Genomic DNA, 15612 nt, shown 5'->3' with positions numbered 1-15612 from the left:
TCCAGCTGGACGCCTGGCAGTTAGTGAGGCTGCTCCCGGGTAATGTTGAAAAAGGATTCAGCCTGCGCCCGGTGAGCATGGTGTCCGTTAGCCCCTCCCCCCATGGTGAAGCCCCCCCCCCACCACCCAGCCCGCCCCCCCCCCCCGCGATCTGTGCAAGGCATCATCGCAGCAGTGCACGGGGGCATCCTGCCCTGGAAAAGTGACCTGGCTTTGGGCCAGCAATGCTGCCGCGATCAGGTGCCATTTTGCTGCCAGGGTACGAACCTCTGGCACGGAAGAGGGCACCCAGGTTTTAGCCAGGAACTGGCAGCTGTGGAAATGGCAGTGCAGGCCGGGGGCAGGGGTGCATGGCCACAGCTGGCATCAGCCACTTTGGGACATATTGGTCCATAAGTTCCACCTGGCCTCTGAAACTCCCAGGTCTCCATTGCCAAAGGCTGGGGTAGCTGCTCCCTCCCAGCCTGTGCCAGGGTCCCGTCCCTCCAGCTGCCTTAGCCCTAGTCACTCACCTAGGCCGTGCCACCCAAACCCTCTGCACCGGCTCAGGGCAGGGAACAAGGTGGCCCCAGGTTACAGTGCGAAGGGTCACGTAGGCCCCTCCCCAGAGGAGCCCACTGCTGAGCGCAGGGCAAGGAAGTGCAGCCGCCTCTGTCTGCAGAGCTGCCAGGCCTCCCTGCTGCTGGGGGGAAGGTCCCACGGCCGAGCCCACATGCAGCCACGGAGAAGCTCTGGCTTCTGGTGGAAATTGAGGCCAGAAGGGCAGCACAGGAGGTGGCAGTAGGAGGCTTTATACCAGTTTTGTAGCTCCAGGATCCTGGGTTGGCTGCTTAGCAGGTGGGTGATGGCAGGACCTGCCCCGTTGCCAGGCGACGGCAGGATCTGCCCTGTTGCCAGATGACCACAGAACCTGTCCCGTTACTGGGTGACGGCAGGATCTGCCCCGTTGCCGGGCAAAGGCAGGATCTGTCCCATTACTGGGTGACAGCAGGATCTGCCCTGTTGCCGGGTGACAGCAGGACCTGTCCTGTTACTGGGAGACGGCAGGATCTGCCCCGTTGCTGTGTGCCATCTGGCAACAAGGTGGCTGCTCTGAGCACAGATCTCTGGCCTACATTCTCCCTTCAGCCCTAGGTGATCAGCCGAGTGGTAGCCCATAGCTGAGGTCAGGATTTGGGGCTGTGTAGCTTAACTCCCGGCTCAAAGGCACTGAAGCAGGGACACCATCACCTCCATGTTGGGATCTTGTTGTTTGCCCTGTGGTACTAACAACCCAGCTGGATTTTAACACCGCACATCCCCCCCGCCCCAGTTTACTGCTTTCAATTATTGCACTGACAGTACATGGAGACTAGGCAGTTTTACCTTGGGTCAGGTCAGTTTCACTGTCTGGTTCTGCACCGTCATCCTGCCCTTGGGTTTGCAAACACTGCAAGGCTTTGCCCGCCCCAGCAAACGTGGCCTCAAGTTTCGGTTTTTCAAATGTTTCTGTAAGCGGAGTCAGGATGAGCTCTACCCTGACATCTGGTGGTGAATTGTGGCGAGTTGTGGAAAAGAACTTCAGGGGATGATCTTGTTTGCATAGGCACATCCACCCCGCCTAGCATGAACCCACAGCCGCCCAAATGTCACTTTGACAGCTGTGGGATCCCCAGTTTCTCTGTTATTGGGGCAGGAAGAATAAAGTGTTACCCTGATTATGTGAATCAAGGACAATGAAACTGTTTTATGACAGAGGGACTCGCCATCAACTAAGTAGCACTCGCTAGACAAGGGACATGGGCTCCAAAACCCAGTGTATTGAGAGAGGGTGGGGACCTGTTCCTGATAGTATGGGCTCCCTTTGAGTGTCTGAAATACCAATTGCACCTTCTTCTTGCTCTACTGTGGAATATAAGAGCTAATTTTAATTCTATTAGAAGTCTAGTTACAGGCTGCTGAGCTGAATTCACTTTGGGCTAATAGTGCACCAGCACTGAGGCTCCCCTACGACAAGCTGAAATCACTGAGTGCTGGGGGGGTGTCTGAAGGTATGTTGCTGAGCAGCTGGCAGAGCAGAGCAGTTTGTGGGATGACTGGAGTGGCTTGTGGGACACCTGGTGGAGTGGAGCAGCTGGTGGAGTGGCTCGTGGTGAAGGCTGCAGCAGAACCCCATGGAGAGGCAGGACAGTCAGCCTCGGACCACATAAGGTGCCCCTTAACACAGCTGCACCCTCCCCCCTCAGGCTGAGAGGTAAAACTCTGCAGATAAATTTTTGAACTCTAGGGCATGACCAGGGACAGAGACTTTTGGGTTGTTGGACTTTTGGGTGATTTTTGCGTTGCTGGACTTAAGACCCTGAGGGGAAACGGACACAGCCAAACTTACTTGGAGGGGGTGGGTGGGTCTTTTGCTCATGGTTTGTGTTATGGATCCTGTTTGTGGTGTTTCCCCAACATAATGCCGCATTGTTTCCCTCCTTTATTAAAAGGATTTTGTTACCCTCAGACTCCGTGCTTGCCCCTTAGAGGTGCCCGGGGGGTGGTATGTAATTGTCCCAGGTCACTGAGATGAAGTGCCTGGAAGCAGGCTGGCCTTAGCCTCGGAGGTTTGCATTGAGCTGAGGTAGCTGGTTACTGAGGACACTCTTCCAATGGGCCCTCATGTGAAAAGTTGGGAGCTTAAAGTTAAGCAGCAAAATAAATGGCGTCTCCTTCCAGTGGTGCTGAGTCCCCGCTGGCTGCAGTGGGAGCCGGGGGTGCTCTGCACACTTGATAATCGGGACATTGTAGGCACCTCACTATGGCCTTAGGAGCCGACCTCAAGGTTCCTACGGCTGAACATTGGGGCCAGCCGTGCTGTCTGGAATGAACCGTTCTGGCCTCAGAGCAGGGGCTTGCTGCGGTGATGGGCCCCACTAAACCAGCCAGGCCACCGAAAGCCACGTGGAGGGGTGGGACTTCTACACCAAACACACTCTTTCCGGGCCAGATCCTGCCAGGTGGTGTAACTCTGGCATTACCCCACTGACGTCTACGGTGCTTAGGCACCCTTCACACCAGCACGACTGAGGGCAGAACAAAGTGATTTTTTTTTTATGCTGTAAGTAAAACCTCCCAGTCCAAGCTCATGGGAAATGCAATGCCCACCGCAGAGAGCAGGGTGCCCTGCCAGCTAGCGCCAACTCACGAGCAACCCCCTGCCCCAATCCCGTCCAGCTGGGAGGAGGCCTGGCTTTTCCTAGGGCCAGGCTGCACCAGGCCAAAGGGCCGTCAGTAGTTGGCAGCATCTGCCCCCATGCTGCAGCCCCAGCTGTCACTGTGGAGCATGTGCAGGGTGCGGTTTGGGCTGGTGGGGCTGGCCAGGGCTCTGGGGAATGGAGAACTCTGCTCAGCCCTGCTGCATGGGGTCACAGCCCTCCTCAGGTATTATCTGGTTACTCTACCCAAAGCCACCAGCCGCACCCTGGGGCTGGGGCTGGAAACCCCACCATAAGCCACTTGCCAAGCCAAACAAGCCACGTTCCGGGGCCAGGGAGGGCGAGGAACTTTGCAGGGCTGCCCCAGGTTCTCCTGCTGCCGGAGCAGTGGTGCAGCAGCTGGGAAGGTGGGTAACCGTCTCCAAGGGGTCTGAGGCGCTAGGGGCCCTGTGGAGGTGTTGGCCGGCCCTGGACCTGCTCAGGAGGCAATTCACTGTCTGGCATTTTCTCCCCAAGGGGGCAGGCAGATTCCCTGCCCTAGCAGCAGAAGCTCATCCCTGGCTGATGTCCCTCCCCAGGCCTGTTTCTCTGCTTGCCCCCCAGCCTGCAGTGCCAGGGCCCAGCCCGCACAGGCCGTCGCTGGCATGGAAAGAGCTGTGCCTGCAGGGCGTGGGGTGGGGAGCCTGGCTGGGCCTCCAGCCTCACCGCTCCCTGCCCAGAAGCTGGGGGCGCTTGGGCTGGGGAATGACTGTAATGGAACAGCCTCGTCTCGGCGAGGAGAGAGGGCCCTGGGCAGTGACAGGCAGAGCCAGCACAGTCCCTCCTGGCAGCTCAGCAGCATCACACCTATGCGTCAGAGGGGGAAACTGAGGCACACGAAGGGGAAGTGATTTGCCTGAGGCTGCACAGTGAGTCAGTGGCTGAGAACCCAGGAGTCCTGACTCGCAGTTGGGCACAAGAGCCTGAGAGAGGGTGGGATGTAGTGGTGGATGTGCCAGCTGCTGGTCAGAGGAACCCAGCGGTGCAGGCCTGGTGGTGGGCGGTGGCGTGGCAGTTTCTCGGCAGTGGTGGAGCCGTGTCGGGCCCAGGAGTTAGAGAGACCAGATGGGGGAGGGGCTTGCTGGTATTGGCCCAACGTGTGTTGGTGCGAGAGCAGCTTTGGCGCTTCCTGGCACAGACACTGGGCCATTCACGCCGTGATCGCCCCACCTGGACTCTCCATGGCAGTTTGGGTTTGGTTTCCTGTGGGCTTGGTCCCTGTTCCTGGGCTCCCACGGGAGCAGACCCCTGAGTTGATGGGGCTGGGCAGGTTTGAGCTGGAGGCCAGGCACAGGCGTATCTTCGCCTCCCCACTGGTTTGCAGCCATTGGGTGGGATGAGTGGGCGACACGAGACCCTCTTCCTGCTGCCCCCAGCAAATGTCCAGCTCCATGCTGCCCCCCGGCTACATTCATTGTGTTGCTTTGCATTAAAAAATATCCCTGGCAGAATCCCAGCCCCATCGGCACGGCAGGGCACCAAGCCCCCCAGCAACTGGTGCCAGCAATGGGTCACGCTGGAGACGCGCTGAGGGCTGAGGCCAGGCCATGCGAATGATGGGAGCCCAGGCAGCCCCTGGGTCACACGGTGGCTCTGACTCCATTCCAGCCGGCTCCTCGCCTGTCCCCTGCGCTCCGTTGCCCGCTGTGCCACCCAGACCCCGTGCAGCAGGAACGTGAGCGTGTCCGCCTGCGGGCGGCAGGTGGGTGGCGTGCCATGGTCTGCGGGGCGGTGAGTGGGTACATTCCTTGGTGGTGATACAGTGCAGTGGGGGTGGAAGCTACATTCAGGCAGGGACGGGCGGCAGCCGGCCCGTCGAGGAGACAGTGCCCTTGGCCAGCTGCGCACAAGGCTGCAGGGTCCACACAGAGTCTGTGCCATCGGGGTCCCTCCAGTGCAAGGCTGCGGGGCCCCCTCCCGGCCTCGCCAGGTGCAGCCAGGGCCATGCCAGGTGCCGGGCAGCAGCAGAAGACGTCACTGATTGTTCACCCTCTCGTCGCATCGTTATTTGGTGGCTGGTTTGGTTTTCAGGCGATTGCTCCCCTCCCCTTGGGCAGGGCAGGCAGAGAGCCGCCAGGAGGGGGTGGCCGGGCTAGGCCCCTCCCGACCTGCAACACAGAAGCGAGGGGCACGTTAGCGCTGGCACTGGCATGCGGGAGATGAGGGTGACCCTGGCGCGGTCCAACAGGCAGTGCAGGCAAAGCCTCAGGGGCTGGTTAGTCCCAAACCAACGGAGTCGCACAGGGCCCGGCTGCCTCAATGCTGCTCGGCACCCCAGGCCTCCTACCCAGGCCTGGGGTGCTTGGGCCTCACCCGGGAACCCCAAGACTTGTCTGAGCACTACGGCGGGGGAGGGGATGTCTGGGGCCCACCTGTCGGAACAATGCACCAGCTGGGGGGAGGGGGCGGAACTGGGGGGCTGGGCAGGCGCTGTGCTCTCGCCCCCACACTGGCTGGGACACGCCTGGCCCCACCACTGCAGGTCTAGGCTCTGCCACTCTGGGGGCAAACAGCCGGCTGGGGGGAGTGGAGCCAGCACCCGCCCCAACCTGCACACTGGCTCCACTGCCCAGCCCCCGGAGCGCCTGACAGGCCCCCGGCTCTGCCCCTGCGAACTGGCCAGGGTGGGGTTTGAACTGGCCACCTGGAGTCAGCGGCTCCGTGGGCCGTGGCCAGGCCCAAGCCCAGCTGGAGCACACCCTGCCCTGGGCCATCCACACATGCCCGGGGTGCCCTGATGCCGCTAGCCTGGGGAACAGCAGCCAGCGGGGACACCTGGCACGGGATAGCTCAGGCCTCTAGGCTGGTGACCCTGCTTCGCCCACCTCCGCCCCACGGGTGGGGCAGTGCCCTGGGGCGGGCGGGCTGCCCCTCGGCAGCAAGCTTCCCAGGGATGGTGAGTGCCGCAGGCACAAAGACGGGCATGGCCCCCGGGGGCGACGAGATGGACACACAGACAGTGATGTGTGGCGGGAGGGTCACATCGGGGGCACAGTCCCGCACCCACCCCACCCAGTCCCTGCCCTGGGGTGCCCAAGGAGCAGGCTGCACTGCTCCCTGCAAATGCGGGCACCTTGCCGTGTGAATGGGACGTCCCGTCAGGGGAGGGAGAGCAGCGGCTTGGGGCAGGGAGCCGGCTGAGCGCTGGAGCCGCTGCTAGTGCGGGGGCCAGCTGGGCCTGGCCCCTGGCAGGCTGCCCCAGCAGGAGCCCTCCCTGCACAGGGGTCAGGTGCTGCTGGCAGCAAGGGGCCGGGCTGGACGGCCCAACCTCTGCTGCCTGCTCCTGCGCTCCCTGCCTCTCCGGCCTGGCCCGGACCGAGCGCCCAGGACACACTGGCAACGGAGGGGCTCTCCTGCCATCACCCTCCCGCTGGCCCCACGGAGCCCCCAGGCCTGCGCCCAGGCAGGGGGACACAGCCCCATGGAGGCGTAGGAGCGATGGTCATGGCCCGTGCAGCAGGTTCCAGGCAGGCAGGCGCAGCAACCAGCAGGAGGCGACGGTAGCGTCCCAGCAGCCGGGGGAGAGCGAGGGGAGGGGATGGGATGGTGATGGGTGACAGATGAGTGGTGGGGGCTATCCCAGCCCCGGCTGAGCCGGGTCGTACCTTCCTCTCCGGATGTTCCTGGCGAGGTGCGGAGAGAGGACACAGAGAGGGAGGGGCGGTTAGCGAGGCCTCCGGGGGCAGCCTTGCTGTGTGCGTCTGATCCTGCCCGGCTCTGCCCCGACCCCGCCAGGGCCCTGCTCTGGGCGGCATGTGACTGAGTGCCAGGGCCCCTGCCAGGAGCCAGCCCCAGGGCTTTGCAGGCCTGGCATGGTGCGCTGGGCTTGGGCGAGCCACTTTGGGGGGTGCTGGCGGCTGCAACGTCTGGCCCTGGCGCTAGGGAAAATCTCAGCCCCACAAGCAGTGTGACCCACCAGGGCAAGGGGCTGCCCCCTGCCAGTGGGTGCCCATCAGACCCTGCTTGCAGCCCTGTACAGGGCTCTCAGCCCCCCCTTTCTGCCAAGCGTTTTGGGTGCAGCTCTGGGCAGCACCAGTGCGGGACGGGGCGTGAACATGCCCCCGGGGAGCAGGGCCAGTGCAGGGAGAGGGAACCGCGGGGCAGGTTTTCCCAGGGAGGGGGCATTGCAGCCTCAGCTTGGGGCCATGGCGCGTTCTCCAGCCCCAGGAGCCTTTCCACTGAGCGCGCCCGCCCTCCGGAAAGCCGTGCGCTCGCTCAGCCCAGCGCTGGTGCCGCCGGAGCACCGAGCCTGGACACCGGCGGCTGCTCCCACCGTGCACAGACCCCCCAGCACAGGACAGGGGCCGAACACTGCAGCAGCAGGGCCGGGACCGTCAGCAGAACACACACCAGGAGTGCGCCAGCCAAATAGCAACAGCCGGGGTGGCGGCAGCCGGGCCTGCAGGGCCCCAGGGGCTGAGCCCAGCGTGAGGGCCACCCCATGCCAAAATCTGGTCCCTGCAGCGCCATCAGTCAGGGCTGGCTCGCCCGGGGAGCAGCTCCCTGTCACAGCCCCAGCGCAGGGCCCTCCTGGCCCCGTGCCTCTCGCTGCTGCCAGGCCTGGGGCCTGTTGCCGATAGCTGGTGTGTGGGTTCAGGGCCCGAGGTCTCACCACCTCTCCACGCGGGACAAGGCGGAGCACGCCAGTCTGGCCACGCGGGCACCACCCAGCGGGGCTCCCCCTACACATGCAACTGCCACTGCCCGCAGGCTGGATGCCACCCTCCTTGGGCCGCAAGGGCACGGCCACGGGGGCACCCCCACCCCAGAGCCCCCTGCCCCACACTGGGGACATTGTGTGTGTGTGCAGGGGGCAAGCTCCTCCCTGGGTTATTTCTGCCTGTCTCCCTCCTGCCCCCCTCCCAGCTCCATGCTGCTCCTTCTGCCCCGTCTGCTGCCCCTTGCCCAGAGCCCTCACCCGCTGTCTTCTGGCTGGCAGGGCCCGGGCAAACCCCCGGCGTGACATGCATTGCGGCGTGAGAGCCGAGTGCCCCCAGAGCCTGCAGTCAGGCTGGGGGGAGCCCTGCGGTGCCTCACTCCCCTTCCCGAGCTCAGCTAGGGGGCAACTCCCAGGGGACAGGGCCGGGGAGTAGCAGTGTGGGGCGCCCCCCTCATGCCCGGTCCCCTCCCCCCCAGATCTAGCAGCAGGACTGGGTCAGCCTGGCCGAGTGCATGGAGTGCTGGCCTGGACAATGCCTCCCTCCCGCAGCCTCTGAGCAGGGCAGGGTCTGTGGCCCGGTGCCCAGCCCCGGCACGGGAGAAGGAGGCAATCAGGAAGAGGCACGCGGCGTTCGCTTACTTAAATCCCCAGCCAGTTCCCCCCAGGACAATGGCCGCCACCAGCACGGCGCCAGCAATGGAGCCGATGATGATGTTGGTGCCGCTGGGACCTGCGACAGAGAGAGGGAAGGAGAGCTCAGGTCAGGTGCGAGGCCTGGGCACTGGCTTGGGAAGGGGCAAGGGGCAGGCAGGGCCCGGGCCGGCCACTCATGGGGACGCCCCGGGCAGAGCCCGGCTCTGCTGTTCCTCGGCCTGCCCACGCCACCCTGGCTCCCGGCAGCCAGCAGGGCCGAGGGATTCCGCCAGGCAGCTTCCGTCAGCAGGGGGCGCTCTCCCGGCTGCCTGGCCCCGCCCGCTGTAAGCTCACGCCATGGCACTTTGCACTCCTCCGAGACCCCAGCAATAGCTCGGGGGCCAGGCCTCAACCCCAGGCTCGCCTGTGGAGGTGCCCCTCTAGCTGGGACCCCCAGCCCGCCTGACAGACCGGGTGGGTGGAGCGGAGTGAGAGCGACAGGCATTTGGATCTGCGGGGTGGGCTGGGGCCAGGGCGCTCCGGAGACAGAGCAGCCCCAGCCTCGCCCCACGGGAGGGGGCCCGAGGTTCTGGGCAGGGCTCCGCGTCTGGGATCACACCGCCTGGCCCATGCAGGGAGGCGGGGGCTGGCAGCGGCTGGGAACCGCCGAGCGGCCCGGCCGATGGGGGACACGGACCCTTGTAGCGCTCGGTTTCGCCGGTGGGCTTGGGCTCCGGGATGCGGTCGTAGACGCTGCAGTCCTTCCCCGTCCAGTCAGCGTGGCAGATGCACTTGCCCTCGTTGCTGCAGACCTGAGGCAAAGGAACGGGAGGCGGGTGAGCGCCGCAGGGAGTCGAGGCCATCCCTGGCCAGGCCCTGTGCTCGCCCGGGCCATGGGGCCTCCCTGGGGCTGCAATGGGGGCGCTCTGGCCTTTGGCTGCTCTGCTCCTCAAAGCTGGGGCTCCCCAGGGAACACCCCACACCCTGAGCACTAGAGCAGAGGGGCTGCGGTCTCTTCCAGGGGTCCCGCCCTGCCCCATGCTAGCCATCCAATCAGTCTCATCCACTGCCATGGGGCAGCACCAGGAGCCGGCGACTCATGGTGTCCCCAGGTAGCGCCCCCCGCAGGCAGCGACATGCATGCACCTCCGAGCGCAGGAGAGGGGGTGGCCAGAGGCCAGGCTCAGCACAGGAAGGAGACCAGCTGCTCCCGGCGGGGTGGAAATCAGGTACTGGGGGCAGTGAAGATGGGAGACGCTGGGTACCCCTGGGCAAGGTGCCACCTCTGTGCTCCCATGCTGAGGCCTTCTGTCCCGCTGTGACGTTATTGATATAAATTGGGACCATATAGAACATGGGTTGCAACCAAGGTCCTGCAGTGGCACCAAATCTTAGGTAAAGGGGGTCATATAAGGTGTCTACGACCAGGTTATGGGTTGCTGGTTATGATTATGCTGTCTGTGTGCATGTATCATTTTTGGTTGAAGTTATGTATATTGGCTCTATACTGTCTGTATTTCAAGTTGGTGCTGTGCTTCTGGGTGATATCCCAGACAAGTTGGTGTTAGCTCTGCTTAGCCTGCTTGATGGCCCATTAAGGACCATCAGCTACACAACTGACCCATGGAAAGAAGGCAAACACGCCTTGTGACTCAGCGAAGTATGCAGGGACTGGCCCATGTGACTCCAGACTCCATTTTGCTGTAATTTTCCACAGTAAGGACAAAGAGGTTCTTACACCTGGAAAAGCCTAGATAAGGCTGATGCATCATCTCCATCTTGTCTTCAATCCTGCTTCTTATCTCTGGAGGGACTTTGCTACAAGCTGAAGCTCTACACAAGGGACTGAATGACCCATCCCAGCAGGGGATGTTCCAGAGACTTGATTTGAACCTGCAGTTTATGCCATCACTGCTGCAAGCCTGAACTAAGAACTTTGCCATTACTGTATGTAATTGATTCCATTTAACCAATTCTACCTCTCATCTCTACCTTTTTCCCTTTGTAAATAAACCTTTAGATTTTAGATTCTAAAGGATTGGCAACAGCGTGACTTGTGGGTAAGATCTGATGTGTATATTGACCTGGGTCTGGGGCTTGGTCCTTTGGAATTGAGAGAACCTTTTTCTTTACTGGGGTGTTGGTTTTCATAACCGTTTATCCCCAGGATGAGTGCACTGGTGGTGATGCTGGGAGACTGGAGTGTCTAAGGAAATTGCTTGTGTGACTTGTGGTTAGCCAGTGGGGTGAGACCGAAGTCCCTTTTGTCTGGCTGGTTTGGTTTGCCTTAGAGGTGGAAAAACCCCAGCCTGGGGCTGTGCCTGCCCTGTTTGAGCAATTGGTCCTAACTTGGCACTCTCAGTTGGGTCCCGCCAGAACCGCCTCGTCACACCCGCAGCGCTTCTCTCTGTGCGCACAGGGAGGCCTGGCACATCCCAGCCCCCAGCAAGGACTCACCCCGTGGTCAAAGCAGATCATCCCGTCCCAGCTGCTAGGGCAGGCGCTGAAATTGAAGGCTGCTGCGGGAAGGCATTTGTGGTCAAGACACAGCATGCCGGGGCCGCAGGGGGTGCCGTCCTCCACGTAGCTCAGATCCGAGCCGTCCACCAGCTCGACGTGCCCACCTCTGGGGAGGGGAAAGCAGCTGAGGGAGGGGGCAGGTGACACTCTCCATGCCCCAGGTGTGGCTAACATGCCCCAAGGCCCCAGCTCCTTGCCCGTGGCCCAATGGCGGTGCAGGCTGGGGACGTATCTGTGTCAAGCATGAACCCCATCATGCACCTGGGAGGCTCGGAGCCTCTGCGGTGTAGCTCTTGCAGAGCTTGGCAGGGCCATCAGCACTGCCTGATGCCACCAGGGCACTGCCTCTGCACAGCTCTCCGCACCGCAGCAGAAACGGGAGCTGAGACCCGGACCCCCCCAGCCTGACACATGTTAGGCTGGGGGGGTCCCAAGACTTGCATCCGAAGAAGTGGGTATTCACCCATGAAAGCTCATGCTGCAAAACGTCTGTTAGTCTATAAGGTGCCACAGGATTCTTTGCTGCTTCTACAGAACCAGACTAACACGGCTACCCCTCTGATACTTGACACGTTAGTAAAAGGCCCAACTGCCATGCGAGAAGAGCTGCCTGCCCACAGACGCTGGCCAGACCCTGCTTCACGGGTGGGCCCAGGCCAGGGCGCCGTGCTCAGGCCATTGCCAGTCCCAGCGAGCTGTGAGGGGAAGTTGTGATGAAGTGGGACTGTTCTTAATGTTTCCTCTGAATGCTGTGTGCGTGCCTCAGTTTCCCCTGTGCATTTCTTAAGTCTCCAGCGTGCATAAATCACCGACACGCTGTCTCCTGGTAACAAATGGCCGGGGCCCTTCTCCCTGCAAGGGGATGCCCAAAGGTGAACAAAGAGATCAGGTGACCTCCTGGCCTGGGAAAGAGACAAAGGCCAGAGAGGAGGGGCTGGAGTGGGGTTCAGTTTGGAGCTGGCTGGGAACGAGGAGTGAAGTGCAGATAGGGGGGGTCTGGCTCACTGGGCCCCAGAATGGACCCAGCTGAGGGGTCCCGTTCTCTGTACCTACAAGCTCTGTTTTAGACCCTGTTCCTGTCATCGAATAAACCTCTGTGTTACTGGCTGGCTGAGAGTCACGTCTGACTGCGAAGTGGGGGTGCAGGACCCTCTGGCTTCCCCAGGACCCCGCCTGGGTGGACTCGCTGTGGGAAGCGCACGGAGGGGCAGAGGATGCTGAATGCTCCAAGGTCAGACCCAGGAGGTGAAGCCATGTGAGCTTCTTGCCCTGCAGACAGTCTGCTCCAAGGGAGAGGAGGCTCCCCAATGTCCTGCCTGGCTTTGTGGGGAGCAGTTCCAGAGCATCGCCTGGGGACTCCGTGACAGAAGTGTCTGTGGTTAGGAGCCTGTTCTATGTGTACGACGAGCAGAGGTTGCCAGCAGGAGGTATCCGTTTCTGGGGAGGTGGAGTAATGACAGCGATGGAAGAACCCCCACCAGTGCCGTAGGCAGCTTCTGCAACCGAGCGGGTGGCTGTAGCGTGCACATACCCTAGGCTGGCTCCTCGCTCTCCGCACACTCTCTCTGAAGGGTGTAATTGAGACCCCAGGGCTCCCAGAGCCAGGGCCCTCGGGGACGTATCGAAGGGACTGGGGCTATGGACAGCTGAGGCCCTGCTTCCAGAGTCTGCACCTGGGACCGGGAGCTGGCAGTGCCCAGAGCCAGGAGGCTGAGCAGCACAGGGGGGCCAGGATGTGGGTCGGAGAACTGCAGGGGAACGCTAGGCTCCGGGGCCAGGCTACAATGGGGTTCTCCCAAAGCCCGCTCAGCTGCTCCCCTTCCCCCATCACACAGTGCGCTGAGACAATGCCATGTGCCCCCGCCCCCCCAGCATGAGGGGTCACTTGGAATCAGGGTCATGTGGGATGCGCTGAGCCAGGAGAGGGCAATTGAGCTGATCTCACCGTGGCCAGCCCTGAGTCAGGGGCTCCCTGCTGGGACACCCCCCCGCCCTGCCCTGGAGCAGTGATGAGATGCTCCCCAGTAATGCCCCACTCCCTCGTCTCACTGGGCCCCCGGTGCTGGGGAGCTGGCCTGGCCCAGGGTGCCCTAAGCCAAGTCAGGGGGTGGCACTGGCCCGGGGCAGCCCCCCCCGCACCTGCAGTCGACGTATCTGTTCTGGTGGTAGAAGGTCATCGTGGTGATCTCCCCGCTGAGCTCGCCCAGCCGCGGCACGCCCGTGATGTTGGTGCACAGCAGGTAGCCGCACAGGACGTCTCTGCAAGGCGGACACAGAGGGCAGAGGGGTGGGCCCAGGGTACCCACTCCCGCCCCAGCCCCAGCCCCAGCCCGCCTGGCCCAGCTCAGCCCAGTTGTGGGAGGGGAGAGTGTGTCAGGACAAGGAGTGCCAGCACTACAACTGGTTTGACAGCTGCCAATTACCGCGTGGCCACGCCCCGCTGCCCTCGCAGGCCTGGCAGTCTGCTTACAGGGGCTGGGCCTGGTGGCAGGAGAGGGGGTGGCGTTCCCTGGGGGTGGGGGTAAGACCCTCCCCCCTGGCCCAGAGCAGGTGCCAAGCAGATGGTGGCAGAGCATGGAGGAAGGCCAGTGCAGGGGCGTGTGCACTGGGGCAGCGGGCAGCAGCTGGCATGGACAGAGGATGCTGCGATGCCCACGTCCCACCCAGCAGAGTGGGCCCCAGCACTTACTGCTTGCTGCACTGCACCCAGGCTGGGCCCTGGCGCCCACAGCTCCCTCTCTCGGTCCCTTCCACATTCAACTTCTCGTAGCAGAACCTGTCGGCAGCGGCTGCGGTGGGAGGAGAGCAAGGGGGGGGCGGTTACCTGCAGACGTGTGCCCCAGGCCGGGCGGTGTGGAAGCGGAGGCGTGTGCTCTGGCACACAGGCCAAGCCTGGCAGAGCCCAGCCGGGAGCACGTGGGCCAGGCGTGTCCGTGTGGGATCACGTCGGGGGGACCCGGCCGTCACGCTCCTGCTTTACACACACGTCCCTTAGCGGTGGGACAGGGAGCGTTAGCTGAGTCAGTGCCAGAGCCACCAACAGACCCCAGGAGTCCCAGACCCCAGAACTGCCCGAGGCGCCTTCCTTCAGCCCTGGGCTGGAGCCGTTACTGCCACAGCATGACAGCTGGTCCCACAATGGCTGCATTCACAGAGCCCCGTGGCTGAGAAGGAACAAGCGTCCAGCCCTCAAGGGCTGGTGGGACTGGGAGGACAGCCAGTCCTGTTGGAGAGGCAAGAAGAGAACTAACCCACAGGGATGTCCGGCCTCACTCATCTCAACGGGCCTTGACCCTTAACATCCATCGTGGTTTATTGCAAATATCTGGGCCACGTTCTCCACTGCCCTCCACCCTGTGGCACCCGTCCCGCTGGTGCCAGGTCCTGTTTGAAGCCAGGTGCCCCACGCCTCTCGGCACTGATGCGCTGACAGTGAGAGGAGGAAAGCCAGAGGAGGATGGGGGCCATGATGTTTCCTTTGGCAGGTTCCCTTTAACTGAGGGCTCCCAAGCTGCGTCTCTGCTGGCCGAGGAGAAGCGCGGCCGCGGGGGGATCTGCAGTGTGAAAGCGCTGGACGCGAATCGGGGTTTGATGCGGTTTTGCTTGAGAGTAAGCAAAGGGCCCGATTCTGCTCTCACTGCCCGTGCAGTGACCTGGAAGTGACTCTACTGAAATCTGGCAAGGAGTGACACAGGCACACAGGGCGAGCCTGTCGTCTGTCGGCGGCTGCCGGCAGGATTAGAGGGCTGCTCTGGGAGAGACGCGGCAGTGACATTGCCAGGGCAGTGCACCCGGCGCGCCCATGGCAGAGATTGGCTCACAGGGCCTCAGACCCCAGAGCTGCCCCCTCGCACTGCGCAGCGCTGCACTTATCGCTCTGTGGGCCTCGCCAATGGGAGCCGCGGAGCCCTTGGTCGCTGGCATTCAGCCTCCACCCCTGCCCTGTGCACGCGCTCCCTCATCTCACTGCAGCTCTGCACCCCCAGGCCAGCTGGAGAGCTCAGCCAGGCACTTACCACGCCCCCAGAGTGCATGGCACTGTCTGTCCCTGGTTTTGCACCTGCCCCCATAGCACCGGCCCTGTGGAGCAGAGAGAGCCGATTTCACACAGCGACACTTGCAGATGGGCACACGTGTGTTGACATGCTCCCAAGCCTTGGCATGGGGACTGCAGCCAGACAGCATGAGGCAGGCATGAAAGAGCTCACTGGAGCAGCAGTGTCCCTGGCCGGCCAGCCGGCTGCCTCAGGCCGTGCTTCAGGGTACGGGAGTCACTGGGAGCCTCTTTAATGGAGCAGGTGTGCTAGTGTGTGTGCACAAGCAGCAGTGTCAGGCAGTCTGTCTGTGGGAGCAGGCACGTCTGCCAGTCCGGGGGAGTGGGCATGGGGGTGTGGGGCCGTGCCAACCAGCCTGTCTGGGGAGTGGGCATGGGGGTGTGGGGCTGTGCCAACCAGCCTGTCTGGGGAGTGGGCATGGGGGTGTGGGGCTGTGCCAACCAGTCTGTCTGGGGAGTGGGCATGGGGCCATGCCAACCAGTCTGGGAAGTGGGCATGGGGGTGTGGGGCCGTGCCAACCAGCCTG

At 62.7% G+C, this 15612-nt stretch overlaps 1 protein-coding gene across 5 annotated transcripts in view; it reads right to left on the bottom strand.

Annotated features, from left to right (window-relative positions):
- Positions 1 to 5196: 5196 nt before the first annotated feature.
- The window catches only part of ADAM11 (ADAM metallopeptidase domain 11), a 53259-nt gene continuing 42843 nt past the window's right edge, over positions 5197 to 15612 (bottom strand). For 3 of the 5 annotated variants that reach the window (XM_044999831.1, XM_044999835.1, XM_044999836.1), the window contains 7 exons: positions 15048 to 15111; positions 13721 to 13820; positions 13171 to 13290; positions 10969 to 11137; positions 9209 to 9323; positions 8518 to 8608; positions 6339 to 6841 (listed from right to left, as the gene is read on the bottom strand). In XM_044999831.1, the coding sequence (XP_044855766.1) occupies positions 6793 to 6841; positions 8518 to 8608; positions 9209 to 9323; positions 10969 to 11137; positions 13171 to 13290; positions 13721 to 13820; positions 15048 to 15111 (708 nt within the window). In that variant the 3' untranslated portion in view covers positions 6339 to 6792. Of the gene's footprint in view, positions 5327 to 6335; positions 6842 to 8517; positions 8609 to 9208; positions 9324 to 10968; positions 11138 to 13170; positions 13291 to 13720; positions 13821 to 15047; positions 15112 to 15612 lie in introns of those variants that run through there. The other 2 variants (XM_044999832.1, XM_044999833.1) reach the window with 2 other exon arrangements.

Source organism: Mauremys mutica, chromosome 25 (assembly GCF_020497125.1).
Source record: "Mauremys mutica isolate MM-2020 ecotype Southern chromosome 25, ASM2049712v1, whole genome shotgun sequence".
In the NCBI taxonomy this organism is placed as follows: domain Eukaryota; kingdom Metazoa; phylum Chordata; order Testudines; family Geoemydidae; genus Mauremys; species Mauremys mutica.
The sequence above is the reverse complement of the archived record's forward strand: the minus strand, read 5'-3'. Positions and strand labels throughout refer to the sequence as shown.